We start from the raw sequence: 23,179 nt of genomic DNA, 5'->3' as shown, positions 1-23,179 counted from the left end.
TTGCAACTCCACGAGGTGAGATCTTGCATGGAGCCCCAGGCCGAGGGAGATTGACAGTTCTTTTGTGTTTCTTCCATTTGCAATAATCGAGCCAACTGTTGTCACCTTCTAACCAAGCTGCTTGGCGATGGTCTTGTAGCCCATTCCAGCCTTGTGTAGGTCTACAATCTTGTCCCTGACATCCTTGGAGAGCTCTTTGGTCTTGGCCATGGTGGAGAGTTTGGAATCTGATTGATTGATTGTTTCTCCCTTTAAGAGTGTGCTCCTAATCTCAGCTCGTTACCTATATAAAAGACACCTGGGAGCCAGAAATCTTTCTGATTGAGAGGGGGTCAAATACTTATTTCCCTCACTGTCTCTCACTGTTCAAATAAACCTACCATTAAAAAATAGACTGGTCATCTCTTTGTCAGTAGGCAAACGGGATCAAATACTTTTCCCCCTCACTGTAAGTATCAAAAGTAAAAGTTTAAATCATTTCAAATTCCTTATTAATCATTATAAATTCCTATTAAGCAACCAGATGGCACCATTTTCTTGTTTTTGGAATTTACGGATAGCTAGGGGCACACTCCAACATTCAGACATTATGTACGGATAGCCAGGGGCACACTCCAACATTCAGACATTATGTACGGATAGCCAGGGGCACACTCCAACATTCAGACATTATGTACGGATAGCCAGGGGCACACTCCAACATTCAGACATTATGTACGGATAGCCAGGGGCACACTCCAACATTCAGACATTATGTACAGATAGCCAGGGGCACACTCCAACATTCAGACATTATGTACGGATAGCCAGGGGCACACTCCAACATTCAGACATTATGTACAGATAGCCAGGGGCACACTCCAACATTCAGACATTATGTACGGATAGCCAGGGGCACACTCCAACATTCAGACATTATGTACGGATAGCCAGGGGCACACTCCAACATTCAGACGGATAGCCAGGGGCACACTCCAACATTCAGACATTATGTACGGATAGCCAGGGGCACACTCCAACATTCAGACATTATGTACAGATAGCCAGGGGCACACTCCAACATTCAGACATTATGTACAGATAGCCAGGGGCACACTCCAACATTCAGACATTATGTACGGATAGCCAGGGGCACACTCCAACATTCAGACATTATGTACAGATAGCCAGGGGGGCACACTCCAACATTCAGACATTATGTACGGATAGCCAGGGGCACACTCCAACATTCAGACATTATGTACAGATAGCCAGGGGCACACTCCAACATTCAGACATTATGTACAGATAGCCAGGGATCCAACATTCAGACAGTACGGATAGCCAGGGGCACACTCCAACATTCAGACATTATAGCCAGGGGCACACTCCAACATTCAGACATTATTTACGGATAGCCAGGGGCACACTCCAACATTCAGACATGATTTACGGATAGCCAGGGGCACACTCCAACATTCAGACATTATTTACGGATAGCCAGGGGCACACTCCAACATTCAGACATTATGTACAGATAGCCAGGGGCACACTCCAACATTCAGACATTATGTACGGATAGCCAGGGGCACACTCCAACATTCAGACATTATTTACGGATAGCCAGGGGCACACTCCAACATTCAGACATTATTTACGGATAGCCAGGGGCACACTCCAACATTCAGACATTATGTACGGATAGCCAGGGGCACACTCCAACATTCAGACATTATTTACGGATAGCCAGGGGCACACTCCAACATTCAGACATTATTTACGGATAGCCAGGGGCACACTCCAACATTCAGACATTATGATAGCCAGGGGCACACTCCAACATTCAGACATTATGTACAGATAGCCAGGGGCACACTCCAACATTCAGACATTATTTACGGATAGCCAGGGGCACACTCCAACATTCAGACATTATGTACAGATAGCCAGGGGCACACTCCAACATTCAGACATTATGTACAGATAGCCAGGGGCACACTCCAACATTCAGACATTATGTACGGATAGCCAGGGGCACACTCCAACATTCAGACATTATGTACAGATAGCCAGGGGCACACTCCAACATTCAGACATTATGTACGGATAGCCAGGGGCACACTCCAACATTCAGACATTATGTACGGATAGCCAGGGGCACACTCCAACATTCAGACATTATTTACGGATAGCTAGGGGCACACTCCAACATTCAGACATTATGTACGGATAGCCAGGGGCACACTCCAACATTCAGACATTATGTACGGATAGCCAGGGGCACACTCCAACATTCAGACATTATGTACAGATAGCCAGGGGCACACTCCAACATTCAGACATTATGTACGGATAGCCAGGGGCACACTCCAACATTCAGACATTATGTACAGATAGCCAGGGGCACACTCCAACATTCAGACATTATGTACGGATAGCCAGGGGCACACTCCAACATTCAGACATTATGTACAGATAGCCAGGGGCACACTCCAACATTCAGACATGATGTACGGATAGCCAGGGGCACACTCCAACATTCAGACATGATGTACGGATAGCCAGGGGCACACTCCAACATTCAGACATTATGTACGGATAGCCAGGGGCACACTCCAACATTCAGACATTATGTACGGATAGCCAGGGGCACACTCCAACATTCAGACATTATGTACAGATAGCCAGGGGCACACTCCAACATTCAGACATTATGTACGGATAGCCAGGGGCACACTCCAACATTCAGACATTATGTACGGATAGCCAGGGGCACACTCCAACATTCAGACATTATGTACAGATAGCCAGGGGCACACTCCAACATTCAGACATTATGTACGGATAGCCAGGGGCACACTCCAACATTCAGACATTATGTACAGATAGCCAGGGGCACACTCCAACATTCAGACATTATGTACAGATAGCCAGGGGCACACTCCAACATTCAGACATTATGTACGGATAGCCAGGGGCACACTCCAACATTCAGACATTATTTACGGATAGCCAGGGGCACACTCCAACATTCAGACATTATTTACGGATAGCCAGGGGCACACTCCAACATTCAGAGCCAGGGGCACACTCCAACATTCAGACATGATGTACGGATAGCCAGGGGCACACTCCAACATTCAGACATGATGTACGGATAGCCAGGGGCACACTCCAACATTCAGACATTATGTACGGATAGCCAGGGGCACACTCCAACATTCAGACATAGCCAGGGGCACATCCAACATTACATTATGTACAGATAGCCAGGGGCACACTCCAACATTCAGACATTATTACGGATAGCCAGGGGCACACTCCAACATTCAGATAGCCAGGGGCACACTCCAACATTCAGACATTATGTACAGATAGCCAGGGGCACACTCCAACATTCAGACATTATGTACGGATAGCCAGGGGCACACTCCAACATTCAGACATTATGTACAGATAGCCAGGGGCACACTCCAACATTCAGACATTATGTACAGATAGCCAGGGGCACACTCCAACATTCAGACATTATGTACGGATAGCCAGGGGCACACTCCAACATTCAGACATTATTTACGGATAGCCAGGGGCACACTCCAACATTCAGACATTATTTACGGATAGCCAGGGGCACACTCCAACATTCAGACATGATAGCCAGGGGCACACTCCAACATTCAGACATTATTTACGGATAGCCAGGGGCACACCAACATTCAGACATTATGTACAGATAGCCAGGGGCACTCCAACATTCAGACATTCAGCACACTCCAACATTCAGACATTATTTACGGATAGCCAGGGGCACACTCCAACATTCAGACATTATTTACGGATACAGGGGATACGGATAGCCAGGGGCACACTCCAACATTCAGACATTATTTACGGATAGCCAGGGGCACACTCCAACATTCAGACATTATTTACGGATAGCCAGGGGCACACTCCAACATTCAGACATTATGTACAGATAGCCAGGGGCACACTCCAACATTCAGACATTATGTACAGATAGCCAGGGGCACACTCCAACATTCAGACATTATGTACAGATAGCCAGGGGCACACTCCAACATTCAACATTCAGACATTATGTACAGATACAGGGGATAGCCAGGGGCACACTCCAACATTCAGACATTATGTACAGATAGCCAGGGGCACACTCCAACATTCAGACATTATGTACGGATAGCCAGGGGCACACTCCAACATTCAGACATTATTTACGGATAGCCAGGGGCACACTCCAACATTCAGACATTATTTACGGATAGCCAGGGGCACACTCCAACATTCAGACATTATACGGATCAGCACACTCCAACATTCAGACATTATGTACGGATAGCCAGGGGCACACTCCAACATTCAGACATTATGTACAGATAGCCAGGGGCACACTCCAACATTCAGACATTATGTACGGATAGCCAGGGGCACACTCCAACATTCAGACATTATGTACAGATAGCCAGGGGCACACTCCAACATTCAGACATTATGTACGGATAGCCAGGGGCACACTCCAACATTCAGACATTATGTACGGATAGCCAGGGGCACACTCCAACATTCAGACATATGTACGGATAGCCAGGGGCACACTCCAACATTCAGACATGATGTACGGATAGCCAGGGGCACACTCCAACATTCAGACATTATGTACGGATAGCCAGGGGCACACTCCAACATTCAGACATTATGTACGGATAGCCAGGGGCACACTCCAACATTCAGACATTATGTACAGATAGCCAGGGGCACACTCCAACATTCAGACATTATGTACGGATAGCCAGGGGCACACTCCAACATTCAGACATTATGTACGGATAGCCAGGGGCACACTCCAACATTCAGACATTATGTACAGATAGCCAGGGGCACACTCCAACATTCAGACATTATGTACGGATAGCCAGATAGCCAGGGCACACTCCAACATTCAGACATTATGTACGGATAGCCAGGGGCACACTCCAACATTCAGACGGATAGCCAGGGGCACACTCCAACATTCAGACATTATTTACGGATAGCCAGGGGCACACTCCAACATTCAGACATTATTTACGGATAGCCAGGGGCACACTCCAACATTCAGACATTATTTACGGATAGCCAGGGGCACACTCCAACATTCAGACATTAGTACGGATAGCCAGGGGCACACTCCAACATTCAGACATTATGTACGGATAGCCAGGGGCACACTCCAACATTCAGACATTATTTACGGATAGCCAGGGGCACACTCCAACATTCAGACATTATTTACGGATAGCCAGGGGCACACTCCAACATTCAGACATTATTTACGGATAGCCAGGGCACACTCCAACATTCAGACATCAGACATTATTTACGGATAGCCAGGGGCACACTCCAACATTCAGACATTATTTACGGATAGCCAGGGGCACACTCCAACATTCAGACATTATGTACGGATAGCCAGGGGCACACTCCAACATTCAGACATTATGTACAGATAGCCAGGGGCACACTCCAACATTCAGACATTATGTACGGATAGCCAGGGGCACACTCCAACATTCAGACATTATGTACAGATAGCCAGGGGCACACTCCAACATTCAGACATTATGTACGGATAGCCAGGGGCACACTCCAACATTCAGACATTATTTACGGATAGCCAGGGGCACACTCCAACATTCAGACATTATTTACGGATAGCCAGGGGCACACTCCAACATTCAGACATTATTTACGGATAGCCAGGGGCACACTCCAACATTCAGACATTATGTACGGATAGCCAGGGGCACACTCCAACATTCAGACATTATGTACAGATAGCCAGGGGCACACTCCAACATTCAGACATTATGTACAGATAGCCAGGGGCACACTCCAACATTCAGACATTATGTACAGATAGCCAGGGGCACACTCCAACATTCAGACATTATGTACAGATAGCCAGGGGCACACTCCAACATTCAGACATTATTTTCTCCAACATTCAGACATTATTTACGGATAGCTAGGGGCACACTCCAACATTCAGACATTATTTACGGATAGCCAGGGGCACACTCCAACATTCAGACATTATTTACGGATAGCCAGGGGCACACTCCAACATTCAGACATTATGTACGGATAGCCAGGGGCACACTCCAACATTCAGACATTATGTACGGATAGCCAGGGGCACACTCCAACATTCAGACATTATTTACGGATAGCCAGGGGCACACTCCAACATTCAGACATTATTACGGATAGCCGGACTCCAACATTCAGACATTATTTACGGATAGCCAGGGGCACACTCCAACATTCAGACATTATGTACGGATAGCCAGGGGCACACTCCAACATTCAGACATTATGTACGGATAGCCAGGGGCACACTCCAACATTCAGACATCTAAAAGTAGTCAAAAATCTAAATAGTAAAGTACTGTCACGTTCTGACCTAAGTTCTTTTGTTATGTCTTTGTTTTAGTATGGTCAGGGCGTGAGTTGGGTGGGTTGTCTATGTTTGTTTTTCTATGAGTTGGTATTTCTGTGTTTGGCCTGGTATGGTTCTCAATCAGAGGCAGCTGTCAATCGTTGTCCCTGACTGAGAACCATACTTGGGCAGCCTGTTTTCACCCTTGATTTGTGGGTGATTATTTTCTGTGTCTGTGTGTTCCACACGGAACTGTTTTGGGTTTTTGTTATTTCACGTTGTTATTTTGTATTTTTCTGTGTTCTATTAAAAGTAACACTTACCACGCTAAGCATTGGTCCTCTGATCCTTCCTACTACTCCTCGTCAGAGGAGGAAGAAGACCGTTACAAGTACCCCCAAAAACGACTTAAGTAGTACTTTAAATTATTTGTACTTATGTACTTTACACCACTGCATACACCCTAATAGCCTAATAGCCTTACCATACCATACACCCTAATACCCTTATCATACCATACCCTACATCCTAATACCCTTACCATATCATACACCCTAATAACCTTATCATACACCCTAATAACCTTACCATACCATACCATACACCCTAATACCCTTTACCATATCATACACCCTAATAACCTTACCATACCATACACCCTAATAGCCTTATCATACCATACCATACACCCTAATAGCCTTATCATACCATACACCCTAATACCCTTACCATACCATACCATACCATACACCCTAATAGCCTTACCATACCATACACCCTAATACTCTTACCATACACCCTAATACCCTTACCATACACCCTAATACCCTTACCATACCATACACCATAATACCCTTATCATACCATACACCCTAATAGCCTTATCATGCCATATACCCTTACTATACCATACACCCTAATACCCTTACCATACCATACACCCTAATACCCTTACCACACCATACCATACACCATAATACCCTTATCATACCATACACCCTAATACCCTTACAATACCATACACCCTAATACCATACTATACCATACACCATAATACCCTTACCATACCGTACACTCTAATACCCTTACCATACCATACACCCTAATACCCTTACCACACCATACCATACACCATAATACCCTTATCATACCATACACCCTTATACCCTTACAATACCATACACCCTAATACCTTACTATACCATACACCATAATACCCTTACCATACCATACACCCTAATACCCTTACCATACCATACCATACCATACACCCTGATACCCTTACCATAGCATACTATACAACCTAATACCCTTACCATAGCATACCATACACCCTAATACCCTTACAATAGCACACTATACACCCTAATACCCTTACCATACCATACACCCTTATAGCATGACCATAGCATACACCCTAATACCCTTACCATACCATACACCATTTGTGTTTGCTGGTGGTAGAGAGTGCTGTGCTAAATGGCTCAAATTAAAACATAAAAAATTGAATGCATTGTGTATGCATTCGGTGGTGGTATAGCAAGAAATGCTGGTATGGATATTGGAACACAGCCGGGGTCCAGTTAAATCCCACCCACCAAAGCCAAGATTGTACTCTGTTCAGTACACGCAAGATGGAAGAAAACCCTCACAAACAAAGGTACAATCTGTCAACACCTAAACACTCTTGTTCATTTTCAGTTTCAAACCATTTTGCTACAATGTGCCCTAATGAATGCGACCCAGCTCTCACCCCTCCCTGTCATCCCTCTTCAGTCATCATGACCCATCATGCATTGCTCACCATGATGTCACCCTTGCACTCGTACAGGCAGTGCAGAGCCAGCTCCTGATTGGTCCCTCCGCCATGCAGAGCGCTTGAGCACGCCAGGTTCATGAGGTCATCCACTGAAGAGAGAGAGAGGGTGGGGGGAAGGGGGAGAGAGAGGGGGGTGGGAGAGAGAGAGAGAGAGAAAGAGAGGTTGTGATTGAGATACTGTAGCATGATCAGCAAATGTTTTCCACTGGGTTCTTCAAATCACTACTGAATGCATGATTTACTGACTAATTTCTATTGGATAATACCAACCTGGTTAATGACAGTATTATCGGTGGGACAGTTAGCTGATACTTTTGTTAGTGTATTACCTCTCTCCTGGTCTTCAGGTTTAGCCTCCAGGTCGTGGAGAGGAGCCCAGACCAGCTCAGCCTTGGGATGGTCTTGTTGGGCCGCTGAACGCTGCCTCAGCTCTGGTACCTCTGCCTGGTACCTCACACCGATGTTTATACGCCTGAGATGACAGAATGTATAGCCAGTGGTCAGTTGGAGAGACGGGAGACACTTTCAGAAATGCGCATGAAATGCAGTCTCTCTGTCCTGCTATAGCATAGCCTCCATTATTACAAATCTAGATCATATTGTTGTGATTGACAGGGAAGCTTTCATAACTTAGGTACATTTTTATTTAAAGAAAATAAGGAGGAAGCAGAGGAGGCTGGTTGCTCTAGACTCAGCTGAAAGACCTGATTTATCACCACTGGAGGTTACCCCTGCCTGACCCGCCCGGCCGGCCTGATTACTAGCCAGCTGCTACCAGTCAGAGAGAGGAAGAAAGGGAAGACAATCCACAATGCACCCTGTTTTTCTCTCACCAAGCAATCGCCACTCCCCCACCTCCCACACACACACACACACACACACACACACACACACATACACTCCTCTGTCTTTGTGAATAAAATCAGGACCGTGATACAGGCTAACTGGGTCAGATCCAAAGCACCCAATCTATCCTTTCATAGCTAACACAAAAACAGTCCTCCTCTACTGCAGCACATATCAATAGACTCAGCACCATCACTGAGAAAGACACACAGTGACTAGTTGTTTGGCCTTGGATGAGTATCTTCTCTGACTCTAACTTTGATTTAAGAGTACTTTGATTTAAAAGTACTTTGATTTAAAAGTACTTTGATTTCAGAGTATTTTGATTTAAAAGTACTTTAGCCTCTCAGGCTCGAATCTTAAACTTGAGATCCATTCACGTAACTGATAATGGGATGAAAGAAGTATGGAGGGTGGTGTGTTCTGTCTGTGTGTGTTCTGTCTGTGTGTGTGTGTCTGTGTGTGTGTGTGTGTTTCTGTGTGTGTGTGTGTCTGTGTGTGTGTGTGTGTGTGTGTCTGCGTGTGTGTGTCTGTGTGTGTGTGTTCGTGTTCTGTGTGTGTTCGTGTGTGTGTGTGTGTGTGTGTGTGTGTGTGTGTGTGTGTGTGTGTGTGTGTGTGTGTGTGTGTGTGTGTGTGTGTGTGTGTGTGTGTGTGTGTGTGTGTGTGTGTGTGTGTGTGTGTGTGTGTGTGTGTGTGTTTCTGTGTGTGTGTGTGTGTGTGTGTCTGTGTGTGTGTCTGTGTGTGTGTGTGTGTGTGTCTGTGTCTGTGTGTCTGTGTGTCTGCGTGTGTGTGTTCTGTGTGTTTCTGTGTGTGTGTGTGTGTGTGTGTGTGTGTGTGTGTGTGTGTGTGTGTGTGTGTGTGTGTGTGTGTGTGTGTGTGTGTGTGTGTGTGTGTGTGTGTGTGTGTGTGTGTGTGTGTGTGTGTGTGTGTGTGTGTGTGTGTACTCACGGTTCTATGCTGACTGGAGTGGCCTCACCGATCGTTGAGAGCAGAGGTGGGGTTATGTCAACGCTGTCTGAAAAACACAACACCAAAAAAATTGTCCGTTAAATGTACTATTCTTATCTCTTTTTACAACAGAAAATATTTAGTAGAGCAGATTTTGAGGAAGTGAGCTTACTTCATGCGTATTACTCAATAAATGTTTATATGAGGGAATAAAGTTATGGTCCAACTCACACAGCTACAGTTCATTCTGATGACAGCGTGTTTAAATCCTAATGGCCGGTTTCACGTTCCCAGATTAAGTTTACCCCTGGACTAAAAAGCTTGCTCAATAGATAATCTTAGCTTTATCTGGATCTGGGGAAACCAGTGCAGCACCCAGCTAGGTAGAGTATGTTTGGACTACAACCCCAGTAGGACAGGTTGAGCAGGTTTGGACTAAAACCCCCAAAATAAACAGGTTAAGTAGTTTTGGACTACAACCCCCAGAAGAAACAGGTTATGTAGGTTTGGACTACAACCCCCAGAAGCACAGGGGGTTGAGTAGGTTTGGACTACAACCCCAGTAGGCCCCAGATAGTGGTACTCACTGGATCGCAGCAGGCTGCGTGTGGCTGATTTGGGCGTGATGGGTGGAGGCAGACCCTGGGTGGAGGCAGACCCTGGCTGGAGGCAGACCCTGGCTGGAGGCAGACCCTGGCTGGATGCAGCAGAGGAGAGGAAGGTAGAAAAGTAGAGACCTGATCCCTCTCTCACCGGGCTGAGGATGGGCGGGGGGGTATAGGGCGGCATGGTCAGGGGGTTGTCTATTAGCCGGACAGGGGAGCGGAGGTGGCTCTGGTAGGGAGTGGTGCAGGAGTAGACAGGAGGGGCGATGAAGGTGCCAGGCTTGGGAGGCGGGATGAAGAGGGGTTCGGGCCGGGGACGGCGTTTGGGCTTCTTGCCGTCGTTGTCGTTCCCTCCCTCCATTCCACCGTTCTAAAGAAGAAGGTAGAACATCAGTACAAACACAGAAATACATGACTGCTACTGTCCACCCTGTTCTCCTGTCCACCCTGTTCTCCTGTTCACCCTGTTCTCCTGTTCACCCTGTTCTCCTGTTCACCCTGTTCTCCTGTTCACCCTGTTCTCCTGTTCACCCTGTTCTCCTGTCCACCCTGTTCTCCTGTCCACCCTGTTCTCCTGTCCACCCTGTTCTCCTGTTCACCCTGTTCTCCTGTCCACCCTGTTCTCCTGTCCACCCTGTTCTCCTGTTCACCCTGTTCTCCTGTTCACCCTGTTCTCCTGTTCACCCTGTTCTCCTGTCCACCCTGTTCTCCTGTCCACCCTGTTCTCCTGTTCACCCTGTTCTCCTGTTCACCCTGTTCTCCTGTCCACCCTGTTCTCCTGTCCACCCTGTTCTCCTGTCCACCCTGTTCTCCTCCTGTTCTCCTGTCCACCCTGTTCTCCTGTCCACCCTGTTCTCCTGTTCACCCTGTTCTCCTGTCCACCCTGTTCTCCTGTTCACCCTGTTCTCCTGTCCACCCTGTTCTCCTGTCCACCCTGTTCTCCTGTCCACCCTGTTCTCCTGTTCACCCTGTTCTCCTGTCCACCCTGTTCTCCTGTCCACCCTGTTCTCCTGTCCACCCTGTTCTCCTGTCCACCCTGTTCTCCTGTCCACCCTGTTCTCCTGTTCACCCTGTTCTCCTGTCCACCCTGTTCTCCTGTCCACCCTGTTCTCCTGTTCACCCTGTTCTCCTGTCCACCCTGTTCTCCTGTTCACCCTGTTCTCCTGTTCACCCTGTTCTCCTGTTCACCCTGTTCTCCTGTCCACCCTGTTCTCCTGTTCACCCTGTTCTCCTGTCCACCCTGTTCTCCTGTCCACCCTGTTCTCCTGTTCACCCTGTTCTCCTGTTCACCCTGTTCTCCTGTCCACCCTGTTCTCCTGTCCACCCTGTTCTTCTGTTCACCCTGTTCTCCTGTCCACCCTGTTCTCCTGTCCACCCTGTTCTCCTGTCCACCCTGTTCTCCTGACCACCATGTTCTCCTGTCCACCCTGTTCTCCTGTCCACCCTGTTCTCCTGTTCACCATGTCTCCCTGTCCACCATGTCCACCCTGTCTCCCTGTCCACTATTTCTCCCTGTCCACCATGTCCACCCTGTTCTCCATGTCTCCCTGTCCACCATGTCTCCCTGTCCACCCTGTCCATTCTGTTTCCCTGTCCACCCTGTCCATTCTGTTTCCCTGTCCACCCTGTCCATTCTGTTTCCCTGTCCACCATGTCTCCCTGTCCACCATGTCTCCCTGTCTACCCTGTCTCCCTGTCCACCATGTCTCCCTGTCCACCATGTCTCCATGTCCACCCTGTCCACCATGTCTCCCTGTCCACCATGTCTCCCTGCCCACCATGTCTCTCTGTCCACTATGTCTCCCTGTCCACCATGTCCACCCTGTCCACTATGTCTCCCTGTCCACCATGTCTCCCTGTCCACCCTGTCTCCCTGTCCACCATGTCTCCCTGTCCACCATGTCTCCATGTCCACCCTGTCCACCATGTCTCCCTGCCCACCATGTCTCCCTGCCCACCCTGTCCACTATGTCTCCCTGTCCACCCTGTCCACTATGTCTCCCTGTCCACCCTGTTTCCCTGTCCACCCTGTCCATTCTGTTTCCCTGTCCACCATGTCCACTATGTCTGCCTGTCCATTCTGTTTCCCTGTTCACCATGTCCACTATGTCTCCCTGTCCACCATGTTCCCCTGTCCACACCCCTATACAACAGTTAGTATGAAGCACTGTTTACAGCATGCAGTCTAAGTGAGTTGTTCATCTGGTCAGACACTAGAGAGGATACATTCTACATCAGGGGTCTCCAGCATGTCGATCGCAGCCCAGAGATGAGGGGCTCGCCAAACAATTCTCAAAGTACATGCAATTTTTACGTGTTCTACCGCAAACTGTCATAAACAAATCTCACAAGTAACAGACATTGCAAGCTCCCAGCTACTATCTAATCAGAGCAACATTGACATTATCCCACCCCTGGTTAGCCACTATTGGATTAAAAAGCTAAACCTAACACAATATCTGGCCATTCATTTCCAGCAGTATTGCCCGTCTGTCTGTCTGGCACGTGTGTTTGTCTGTCACTGTGTGTTTGTCTGTCACTGTGTGTTTGTCTGTCACTGTGTGTTTGTCTGTCACTGTGTGTTTGTCTGTCACTGTGTGTTTGTCTGTCACTGTGTGTTTGTCTGTCACTGTGTGTAGCCAGTTGATGTGATAACCGTCTTGTGTGTTGACAGAAATAATTTACCCAAAACCTGCTCAATTAAATGTTAACTGTATATTAAGCTTACCTGGCAGAAGTATACTATGAGAAAGTATATCATTTGTATATATTATTTGTTATTTGCAAACTTTGCCACGAAATGAGCAGGAGCAGAGTACAGAACCATCACTAGACCGGCACATAAAAACGGCACTTTCCTCACCAGGGGAATTAAAGGAGAAATGTGGAAATGTGTTCATTCTCTATTTTGTACATTATCCCCATACACATAACATGTCCAGTACACCACCACCCTGGTTATTGTACAGTACAGTACAGTAGTAGGAAATATATCTCCATCTATAGTGTGGATAGCCCCTGCTAATAATCTCCTTGACCTGATCTGGAGCAGCAGGGGGGGGGGACATGGGTGCTAGAGCATGGTGGCAGGATATGTAGGATTGTAATAGATTATATGGAAACAGAGATATGAACCAAGCCTCTACTTATGGTACTTGAGGAGACGTTAGTAAGGTGTGTGTGTGAGGGGGGGGGGGGGTGGGACTAGCACCTACCTGTCCTGAGCTCTCTGACAGAGAGTTCCTGAGAGATCGCCTGCGGGTGACAATGACAGAAGGTTTGCCATCCATACTGGTCACGTCCTGGAGGGTGAAGGGTCTCTGTGGCCAGCCTGTCCCCGGGGTAGAGTGCTCCCCGTCTGGGGAGGACGAGGACGGGTCTGGCCTTCGTACGGGGACTGACACAGGAATGACCAGGGGCATCATGCTCTCATCACGGGGCCGCTTGGCACTGTGGCCCCCTGAATCCTTGTCCATGGTCCCTCGCCCTGGCGCTGGTCTCTGGGGGCTCCAGGGCCTGTGGTGCTGTGCCTGACGACGAGACAGACAGATATACACATCATCAAATACCTGACTGGAGAGGCTACCTGAACAGGCTTCCTTTACAGATCAAATGAGCAAACAAACAACTTACGACTTCATGTGTTGTCGTACTGAAGTGAGCCTATAATATGACCAGGAAGGTAAAACTAGCATAATGCTGTGAATTGATGTTCAATTCCCTAAACAAACATCATACAATTAAGTGAAGATGTAGAGTATTTCATCAGCTGAAGCCCATGGGAGTGAGTGTGGCAGACACCTATAGGAGTGAGTGAGTGAGTGAGTGAGTGAGTGAGTGAGTGAGTGAGTGAGTGAGTGAGTGAGTGAGTGAGTGAGTGAGTGAGTGAGTGTGTCAGACACCTATAGGAGTGAGTGAGTGTGGCAGACACCTATAGGAGTGAGTGAGTGCAGCAGACACCTATAGGAGTGAGTGAGTGAGTGAGGCAGACACCTATAGGAGTGAGTGAGTGAGTGTGGCAGACACCTATAGGAGTGAGTGAGTGTGGCAGACACCTATAGGAGTGAGTGAGTGCAGCAGACACCTATAGGAGTGAGTGAGTGAGTGAGGCAGACACCTATAGGAGTGAGTGAGTGTGTCAGACACCTATAGGAGTGAGTGAGTGAGGCTGACACCTATAGGAGTGAGTGAGTGAGTGAGGCAGACACCTATAGGAGTGAGTGAGTGAGTGAGTGAGTGAGTGAGTGAGTGAGTGAGTGAGTGAGTGAGTGAGTGAGTGAGTGAGTGAGTGAGTGAGGCAGACACCTATAGGAGTGAGTGAGTGAGTGAGTGAGTGAGTGAGTGAGTGAGTGAGTGAGTGAGTGAGTGAGTGAGTGAGTGAGTGAGTGAGTGAGTGAGTGAGGCAGACACCTATAGGAGTGAGTGAGTGTGTCAGACACCTATAGGAGTGAGTGAGTGAGTGAGTGAGTGAGTGAGTGAGTGAGTGAGTGAGTGAGTGAGTGAGTGGTGAGTGAGTGAGTGAGTAAGTGAGTGAGTGAGTGTGTCAGACACCTATAGGAGTGAGTGAGTGAGTGTGTCAGACACCTATAGGAGTGAGTGAGTGAGTGAGTGAGTGAGTGAGTGAGTGAGTGAGTGAGTGAGTGAGTGAGTGAGTGAGTGAGTGAGTGAGTGAGTAAGTGAGTGAGTGAGTGTGTCAGACACCTATAGGAGTGAGTGAGTGTGGCAGACACCTATAGGAGTGAGTGAGTGCAGCAGACACCTATAGGAGTGAGTGAGTGAGTGAGGCAGACACCTATAGGAGTGAGTGAGTGAGTGAGTGAGTGAGGCTGACACCTATAGGAGTGAGTGAGTGAGTGAGGCAGACACCTATAGGAGTGAGTGAGTGAGTGAGTGAGTGAGTGAGTGAGTGAGTGAGTGAGTGAGTGAGTGAGTGAGTGAGTGAGTGAGTGAGTGAGGCAGACACCTATAGGAGTGAGTGAGTGAGTGGTGAGTGAGTGAGTGAGTGAGTGAGTGAGTGAGTGAGTGAGTGAGTGAGTGAGTGAGTGAGTGAGGCAGACACCTATAGGAGTGAGTGAGTGAGTGTGTCAGACACCTATAGGAGTGAGTGAGTGAGTGAGTGAGTGAGTGAGTGAGTGAGTGAGTGTGTCAGACACCTATAGGAGTGAGTGAGTGAGTGTGTCAGACACCTATAGGAGTGAGTGAGTGAGTGAGTGAGTGAGTGAGTGAGTGAGTGAGTGAGTGAGTGAGTGAGTGAGTGAGTGAGTAAGTGAGTGAGTGAGTGTGTCAGACACCTATAGGAGTGAGTGAGTGTGGCAGACACCTATAGGAGTGAGTGAGTGCAGCAGACACCTATAGGAGTGAGTGAGTGAGTGAGGCAGACACCTATAGGAGTGAGTGAGTGAGTGAGTGAGTGAGTGTGGCAGACACCTATAGGAGTGAGTGAGTGTGGCAGACACCTATAGGAGTGAGTGAGTGCAGCAGACACCTATAGGAGTGAGTGAGTGAGTGAGGCAGACACCTATAGGAGTGAGTGAGTGAGTGTGTCAGACACCTATAGGAGTGAGTGAGTGAGGCTGACACCTATAGGAGTGAGTGAGTGAGGCAGACACCTATAGGAGTGAGTGAGTGAGTGAGTGAGTGAGTGAGTGAGTGAGTGAGTGAGTGAGTGAGTGAGTGAGTGAGTGAGTGAGGCAGACACCTATAGGAGTGAGTGAGTGAGTGTGTCAGACACCTATAGGAGTGAGTGAGTGAGTGAGTGAGTGAGTGAGTGAGTGAGTGAGTGAGTGAGTGAGTGAGTGAGTAAGTGAGTGAGTGAGTGTGTCAGACACCTATAGGAGTGAGTGAGTGAGGCAAATACCTATAGGAGTGAGTGAGTGCAGCAGACACCTATAGGAGTGAGTGAGTGAGGCAGACACTTATAGGAGTGAGTGAGTGAGGCAGACACCTATAGGAGTGAGTGAGTGAGTGAGTGCAGCAGACACCTATAGGAGTGAGTGAGTGCAGCAGGCACCTATAGGAGTGAGTGAGTGAGGCAGACACCTATAGGAGTGAGTGAGTGCAGCAGACACCTATGGGAGTGAGTGAGTGAGTGAGTGAGTGAGTGAGTGAGTGAGTGAGTGAGTGAGTGAGTGAGTGAGTGAGTGAGTGAGTGAGTGAGTGAGTGAGTGAGGCTGACACCTATAGGAGTGAGTATGACCTGATGCTGGAGGCCTATACACTGTTAATTCCCAGTGGAAAACTCCAGCCAGGACAGGACAGGAGAAAGAGAGGCATACATTTAGCTGAGCACTGCACAAGTACACACCCCATAGGAGTTTCAGCCCTATGATGGAATGAACGGAGGAGGGGCTTCAGCCCTATGATGGAATGAATGGGGGAGGGGTTTCAGCCCTATGATGGAATGAACGGGGAGGGGCTTCAGCCCTATGATGGAATTAATGGGGGAGGGGTTTCAGCCCTATGATGGAATGAACGGGGAGGGGCTCCAGCCCTATGATGGAATAAATGGGGAGGGGTTTCAACCCTATGATGGAATAAACGGGGGAGGGGTTTCAGCCCTATGACGGAATGAACAGGGGAGGGGTTTTAGCCCTATGATGGAATGAATGGGGGAGGGGTTTCAGCCCTATGATGGAATGAACGAGGGAGGGGTTTCAGCCCTATGATGGAATGAACGGGGAGGGGTTTCAGCCCTATGATGGAATGAATGGGGAGTGGTTTCAGCCCTATGATGGAATGAATGGGGGAGGGGTTTCAGCCCTATGATGGAATGAATGGGGGAGGGGTTTCAGCCCTATGATGGAATGAATGGGGGAGGGGTTTCAGCCCTATGATGGAATGAACGGGGGAGGGGTTTCAGCCCTATGATGGAATGAATGGGGGAGGGGTTTCAGCCCTATGATGGAATGAACGGGGGAGGGGTTTCAGCCCTATGATGGAATGAATGGGGGAGGGGTTTCAGCCCTATGATGGAATGAACAGGGGAGGGGTTTCAGCCCTATGCTGGAATGAATGGGGGAGGATGGAGGAGTGCTGAGTGAAACGGGACCAGTCAGCATTCAGCAGGTTAACCTAGTCTATATTCTATATGGTGAGGCATGAGGTAGACACGAGGGACGCACCGTTACACGCTAGATGTAACTGCACCGTCATGTAGGGGAAGACCAAGTCTGCATATACCCCTTACCACCCCCACGTTGTAAAATATATAGAGAGTAAAAGCAGGGGAGCAGGTTCTACTCTTTATGGTCCTTTTCTGGTGTTTTGTGGTGGAAAACTAAAGCTGGTGGAGCGTAACACGACAACCCTGTTACTCATAGATAGACAACCCTGTTACCCGTAGATAGACAAACCTGTTACCCGTAGATAGACAACCCTGTTACCCGTAGATAGACAACCCTGTTACCCGTAGATAGACAAACCTGTTACCCATAGATAGACAACCCTGTTACCCGTAGATAGACAACCCTGTTACCCGTAGATAGACAACCCTTTTACCCGTAGATAGACAAACCTGTTACCCGTAGATAGACAAACCTGTTACCCGTAGATAGACAAACCTGTTACCCGTAGATAGACAACCCTGTTACCCGTAGATAGACAACCCTGTTACCCGTAGATAGACAACCTGTTACCCGTAGATAGACAACCCTGTTACCCGTAGATAGACAAACCTGTTACCCGTAGATAAACAACCTGTTACCCGTAGATAGACAACCCTGTTACCCGTAGATAGACAACCCTGTTACCCGTAGATAGACAAACCTGTTACCCGTAGATAGACAAACCTGTTACCCGTAGATAGACAAACCTGTTACCCGTAGATAGACAACCCTGTTACCCGTAGATAGACAACCCTGTTACCCGTAGATAGACAAACCTGTTACCCGTAGATAAACAAAGCTAGAAATGTTTTAACAACAACAACAAAATTGTGAAGCTTGCATTCAATTGACCCTCCCTGTTGCACACAACACACTTCCATTTCCTGTCACAAGGGGATTAATGGCTAATTTAAGATGAAATCATCAACCCTGTTACGGTCAACCCTGTTACGGTCAACCCTGTTACGGTCAACACTGTTACGGTCAACCCTGTTACGGTAAACCCTGTTACGGTCAACACTGTTACGGTCAACACTGTTACGGTCAACCCTGTTACGGTCAACCCTGTTACGGTCAACCCTGTTACGGTCAACCCTGTTACGGTCAACTCTGTTACGGTAAACCCTGTTACGGTCAACCCTGTTACGGTCAACCCTGTTACGGTCAACCCTGTTACTTTATTTGGCACTTACTATAGTCATTATTTTATTATCCTCTTGAGATTCTCTTTCATGAAGTTGAACATTTGCTCTTTATGACACAATGTTAAAATGAGGTGAAATCAATCAAGTTACACCTCTCAAAAGGCACTGAATTCGTTAAACGACATTTAGGGCACTAGGTTGCACTGAGGACACATGTGGTTTGCATTTCTTGCTGCTTGTTGCACACACACAAAATAGGAGTATTGCTTATCATTTTTAGAATTTGCGTTATAACATGAGTAATCTGTAACCTAACAATAAACCCCTTCCATGAAGACAGACCGTGCTAAATCATTCAGATACTGCTGTGTTAATATTGGGATGATGATTGCTTATTCTGCTCAGTGCTAATCATTCATAAACAACATCATTTCAGGCTTGATTGGCCTTGGCAGGTGCATTAAGCTTTTTGTTTCTGATCTACTTCTAGATAAGGGAGCCAGAATCCCTCTGCCATTAAACAACAACGAAATGGATTGTTTTAACAACATTCATCAAAGAGGACTGTTATTGCAGCTCCTCAAGCCCAACAGTACTAGCAGAAACAGTTACCAGGGTAGCAGAAACAGTTACCTTGACGATGTGTGGCGGTAGGGACTCCATCTCTGAGGCTTTCTGGGCCAGCGTCTCCAGGTTAACCTCCTGGGAGACCCTCCGTTTCCTGCGTGTGCTCTGGATGACCCCTGTAGGGGCCATCTGGGCAACGTGGACTTCATCCGCCTTCGGTGCTCCACCTGGCTCCTCAGAGGCCCCATTCTGGGCCCCATCAGATGGTATGAGGAAGGGGTTGTCAACTGGTGGTGGTCCACCTTCCTTGGAGAGTCTCCTGGACCTTCGAGGCTGCAGCTGGATATGGGGAGGTTGGAGCTGGGTCTCTGTGGGGGGGAGCTGGGAGTCTGTTTGGGGGGGGATGTTTGGAGGGTCTGGGGACATCTCCTGGAGGTCTGGGGAGGATGCTGTCTTAGCAAAGGGCTCTTGGGAGGGCACTAACACGGGTGGCTGGGAGTGAGGGTGTTGGTGGGTAGGTGGGTTCTGGCTGCTGGGGTAGTATTCTAGAACATGTTCGGGTTGTTGCTGCTGCAATTGCTGTTGTTGTATTTGTTGTTGCTGCTGCTGTAATTGTTGCTGTATTTGCTGTTGATGTTGTATTTGTTGTTGCTGTTCTAACTGTTGCTCTTGTTGTATGTGTAGTTGTTGTTGCTGTTGTAGTTGCTGTTGATGCTGAAGCATTTGCTGCTGTTGCATCTTATGATGTTGTTGTTGCATTTGTTGTTGATGCTGTAATATTTGTTTCTGTTGCTGTTGTCGTTGCAGCTGCTGCTGGAGCTGTGGATGCTGTTGGGTCTGTTGTAGCTGCTGCTGGAGCTGTGGATGCTGTTGGGTCTGTTGTAGCTGCTGCTGGAGCTGTGGATGCTGTTGGGTCTGTTGCAGCTGCTGCTGGAGCTGTGGATGCTGTTGGGTCTGTTGTAGCTGCTGCTGGAGCTGTGGATGCTGTTGGGTCTGTTGCAGCTGCTGCTGGAGCTGTGGATGCTGTTGGGTCTGTTGCAGCTTCTGCTGGAGCTGTGGATGCTGTTGGGTCTGTGGATGTGGTTGGGGTTTGGGCTGTTGGGCATTGTAGTTCAGATTAGGTAAAGTCCTATTGCCCCCCTGAAACACCTGGTAGTAGCCAGCCGTTAGGTGTTGCTTAGGCTGGCCGAAGGCTAGCTGGAAGGGCTGAAGCACGGAGCTGCTCCCAGGGTTGGATGTGCTGTGCTGCTGGGCATTTAGAGCCCCTGGCTTAAGGGTCTGTGGGAATGCCTGAGTCTGGGACTGCTGTTGCTGTTGGGAAGCCTGATGCTGCTGCTCCCACTCTAGGCTGGGAGGCTTGGCCACGTCTCTAACGTCTCTGTAGGCCTCTCCTCCAGCAGGCAGGGGGTTAACCACCTGCTGCGGCTGGGGAGGCTGCTTCTCTGCAGCCCTACTAGGAGACTGTGGCTGCTGTGGCTGCAGGGGTGGAGGCCCCTCACGGATCTGCTGCTTGGAAAAGGCAGTCTGGGTCTGGGACCGTGAGTCACTGACGTTGACGCCCCCTAGGTACGGAGCAAAGTTCTGACCCCAGTTAGCCATAGTGACACCCTGTGTCCAGTTGGCAGTCTCAGTCCCAGTTCTCTGTTGAGGCTGTGGTTGAGCTTCTGGGTCCTGGTGTGCCCACTTCATGGGTACAGTCTGTTGGTAATGTCCCCGACTCTGGTCTCCTTTCTCTGGACTGAAGATCACTGAGTTGAGGTACATACCAGTATGTGGAGCCTCTGGGTTGGAGGTTGTGGAGGTGACGGTGCCTGCAGCCTTACTCTGGCCAGGACCAGGATCTGAGGCTGGGGCACCAAGGCCGTAGCAAGAACCTTCTGGATTCTGCTGAGAAGACGTCTCCTTCATCGCCACTCCTTGGTCGTTAAAAAAAGAGATGCGCTTGCCTGTTCTCTTACTGTTGGGTAAACTCATGGCTGGCATGAATAACGGGGCGAGGTGGGGGGACTATGGGGTACTAGGTGCATAACAGTCCCCCAACCACACAGACCACCAATCAACGTATGTCCCAATGTGGCCCTCTTCCACTGGCCTTATCTGATGATAAAGGGAATAGAAAGTTCACAGCACACACCCTAGGAGAGGGGGTTGCATATTTGAACGGAAATCACCAAACCACATATGCAACCAAAAACCGAGGAGTTGGATTGGACGTAGACAAAACCCAATCTTCTCCTTCTCCCCTTGAACTCCTCTTCCTGCTGTATTGAGAGGTTGCCGGTGCTGATAGAGATGTCTGGATGTCCACTGGCCTCGTTCATTCATGGGAGACACCCTGTGAAGAGACCAGAGGGGTCAAGTTACAGGACAGTCCAGAGAGGTCCCCATAGGGTTCCTAATGGACCTATTGTTAAAGCTGCCTGCTGCCATGTAAAACCCCTTTCCAACACAATGCAGTACCAGCGAAAGGTAACGGGTTGGGTGGGAAAGACAGAAAGATAGGAATGAAAGTGTGTGTGTGTGTGTGTGTGTGTGTGTGTGTGTGTGTGTGTGTGTGTGTGTGTGTGTGTGTGTGTGTGTGTGTGTGTGTGTGTGTGTGTGTGTGTGTGTGTGTGTGTGTGTGTGTGTGTGTGTGTGTGTGTGTGTGTGTGTTGAAAGTGGGCCTGCATGGCTCCGTGCATGCAGTGTGTCCTTACCCCTGTCATGTGAGCTGAGCTAGTAATGACACAGCCTAGCACACACACATAGTCACACACACACACACAGTCACACACACGCACATAGTCGCCCAGTTACACGCACAGTCACACACACACACACTGAAGCTGGACTCCCTTGCAGAAGAAATGTTGTTATAAAGGTTAAATACTTGCTGATCACATGGTAACTAACTGGTTGCAACAGTCAAATGACCACTTCAAGCCACCATCACTTCACATTAGGTTCTGAGAGTGACACAGCAGGATGCACTACAGCCATCACACACACAGACACACAAACGCACACACATACACACACAGACCCTGGCCGAGACCCCACTCTCTGAGGGATATGCAAAAAAACACACATTTCCAATTCACACATGCATATTAATACACACTTGTACATGTGTGAAATAGGGCAAATATAAGCACCCATGTATTATTCCACACAGCACACAGTGTGAGAATAAGTGTGATTTGACCAATATTCACCGCTGAGGCCCGTTTGCTCATTTCTATTGTCATATTGAAGCTTCCTCTTGAATTTAATTGACTTGCTGTACCAAGGGCGTTATAAATAAACTTTATTGATTGGTTGACTTGTCTGTCTGGGTAGGCACAGTGAGAGCTGCTCTCCTTTCTGACGAAAGAATGCACCAAAAAGAGATTCTGAGGCTAAATGCTACTTGTTTGTGCCCCAAATTGCACCCTATTCCATATGGGTCCTGGTCTAAAGCAGTGCACTATATTAGGGAATGTTGTGCCATTTGGGATGCATCCTACTTTGCCGTTTTGCACTGGGGCTCTGACTCGATGGTTTCTGAGTCATTCAGGACAAAGTGGGAACCTGTCACCTCTTGACCTGTTCCTGCTTCCTCAAAAGGGGAACCTGTCACCCCTTGACCTTGTTCCTGCTTCCTCAAAAGAGGAACCTGTAACCCCTTGACCTTGTTCCTGCTTCCTCAAAAGGGGAACCTGTCACCTATTGACCTTGATCCTGCTTCCTCAAAAGAGGAACCTGTCACCTCT

At 48.3% G+C, this 23,179-nt stretch overlaps 1 protein-coding gene across 2 annotated transcripts in view; it reads right to left on the bottom strand.

Annotated features, from left to right (window-relative positions):
• Positions 1-23,179, bottom strand: part of LOC124046671 (mitotic deacetylase-associated SANT domain protein-like) — a 44,837-nt gene that overhangs the window by 13,313 nt on the left and 8,345 nt on the right. For both annotated transcript variants that reach the window (XM_046367313.1, XM_046367312.1), the window contains exons 2-7: positions 19,515-21,783; positions 13,849-14,163; positions 10,616-11,003; positions 10,029-10,095; positions 8,564-8,706; positions 8,220-8,323 (exon numbers count right to left, since the gene is read on the bottom strand). In XM_046367313.1, coding sequence (XP_046223269.1) covers positions 8,220-8,323; positions 8,564-8,706; positions 10,029-10,095; positions 10,616-11,003; positions 13,849-14,163; positions 19,515-21,431 — 2,934 coding nt within the window. In that variant the 5' untranslated portion in view covers positions 21,432-21,783. The remainder of the gene's footprint in view (positions 1-8,219; positions 8,324-8,563; positions 8,707-10,028; positions 10,096-10,615; positions 11,004-13,848; positions 14,164-19,514; positions 21,784-23,179) is intronic.

Source organism: Oncorhynchus gorbuscha, linkage group LG10 (genome assembly GCF_021184085.1).
Source record: "Oncorhynchus gorbuscha isolate QuinsamMale2020 ecotype Even-year linkage group LG10, OgorEven_v1.0, whole genome shotgun sequence".
Taxonomy (NCBI): Eukaryota; Metazoa; Chordata; class Actinopteri; order Salmoniformes; family Salmonidae; genus Oncorhynchus; species Oncorhynchus gorbuscha.
The sequence above is the reverse complement of the archived record's forward strand: the minus strand, read 5'-3'. Positions and strand labels throughout refer to the sequence as shown.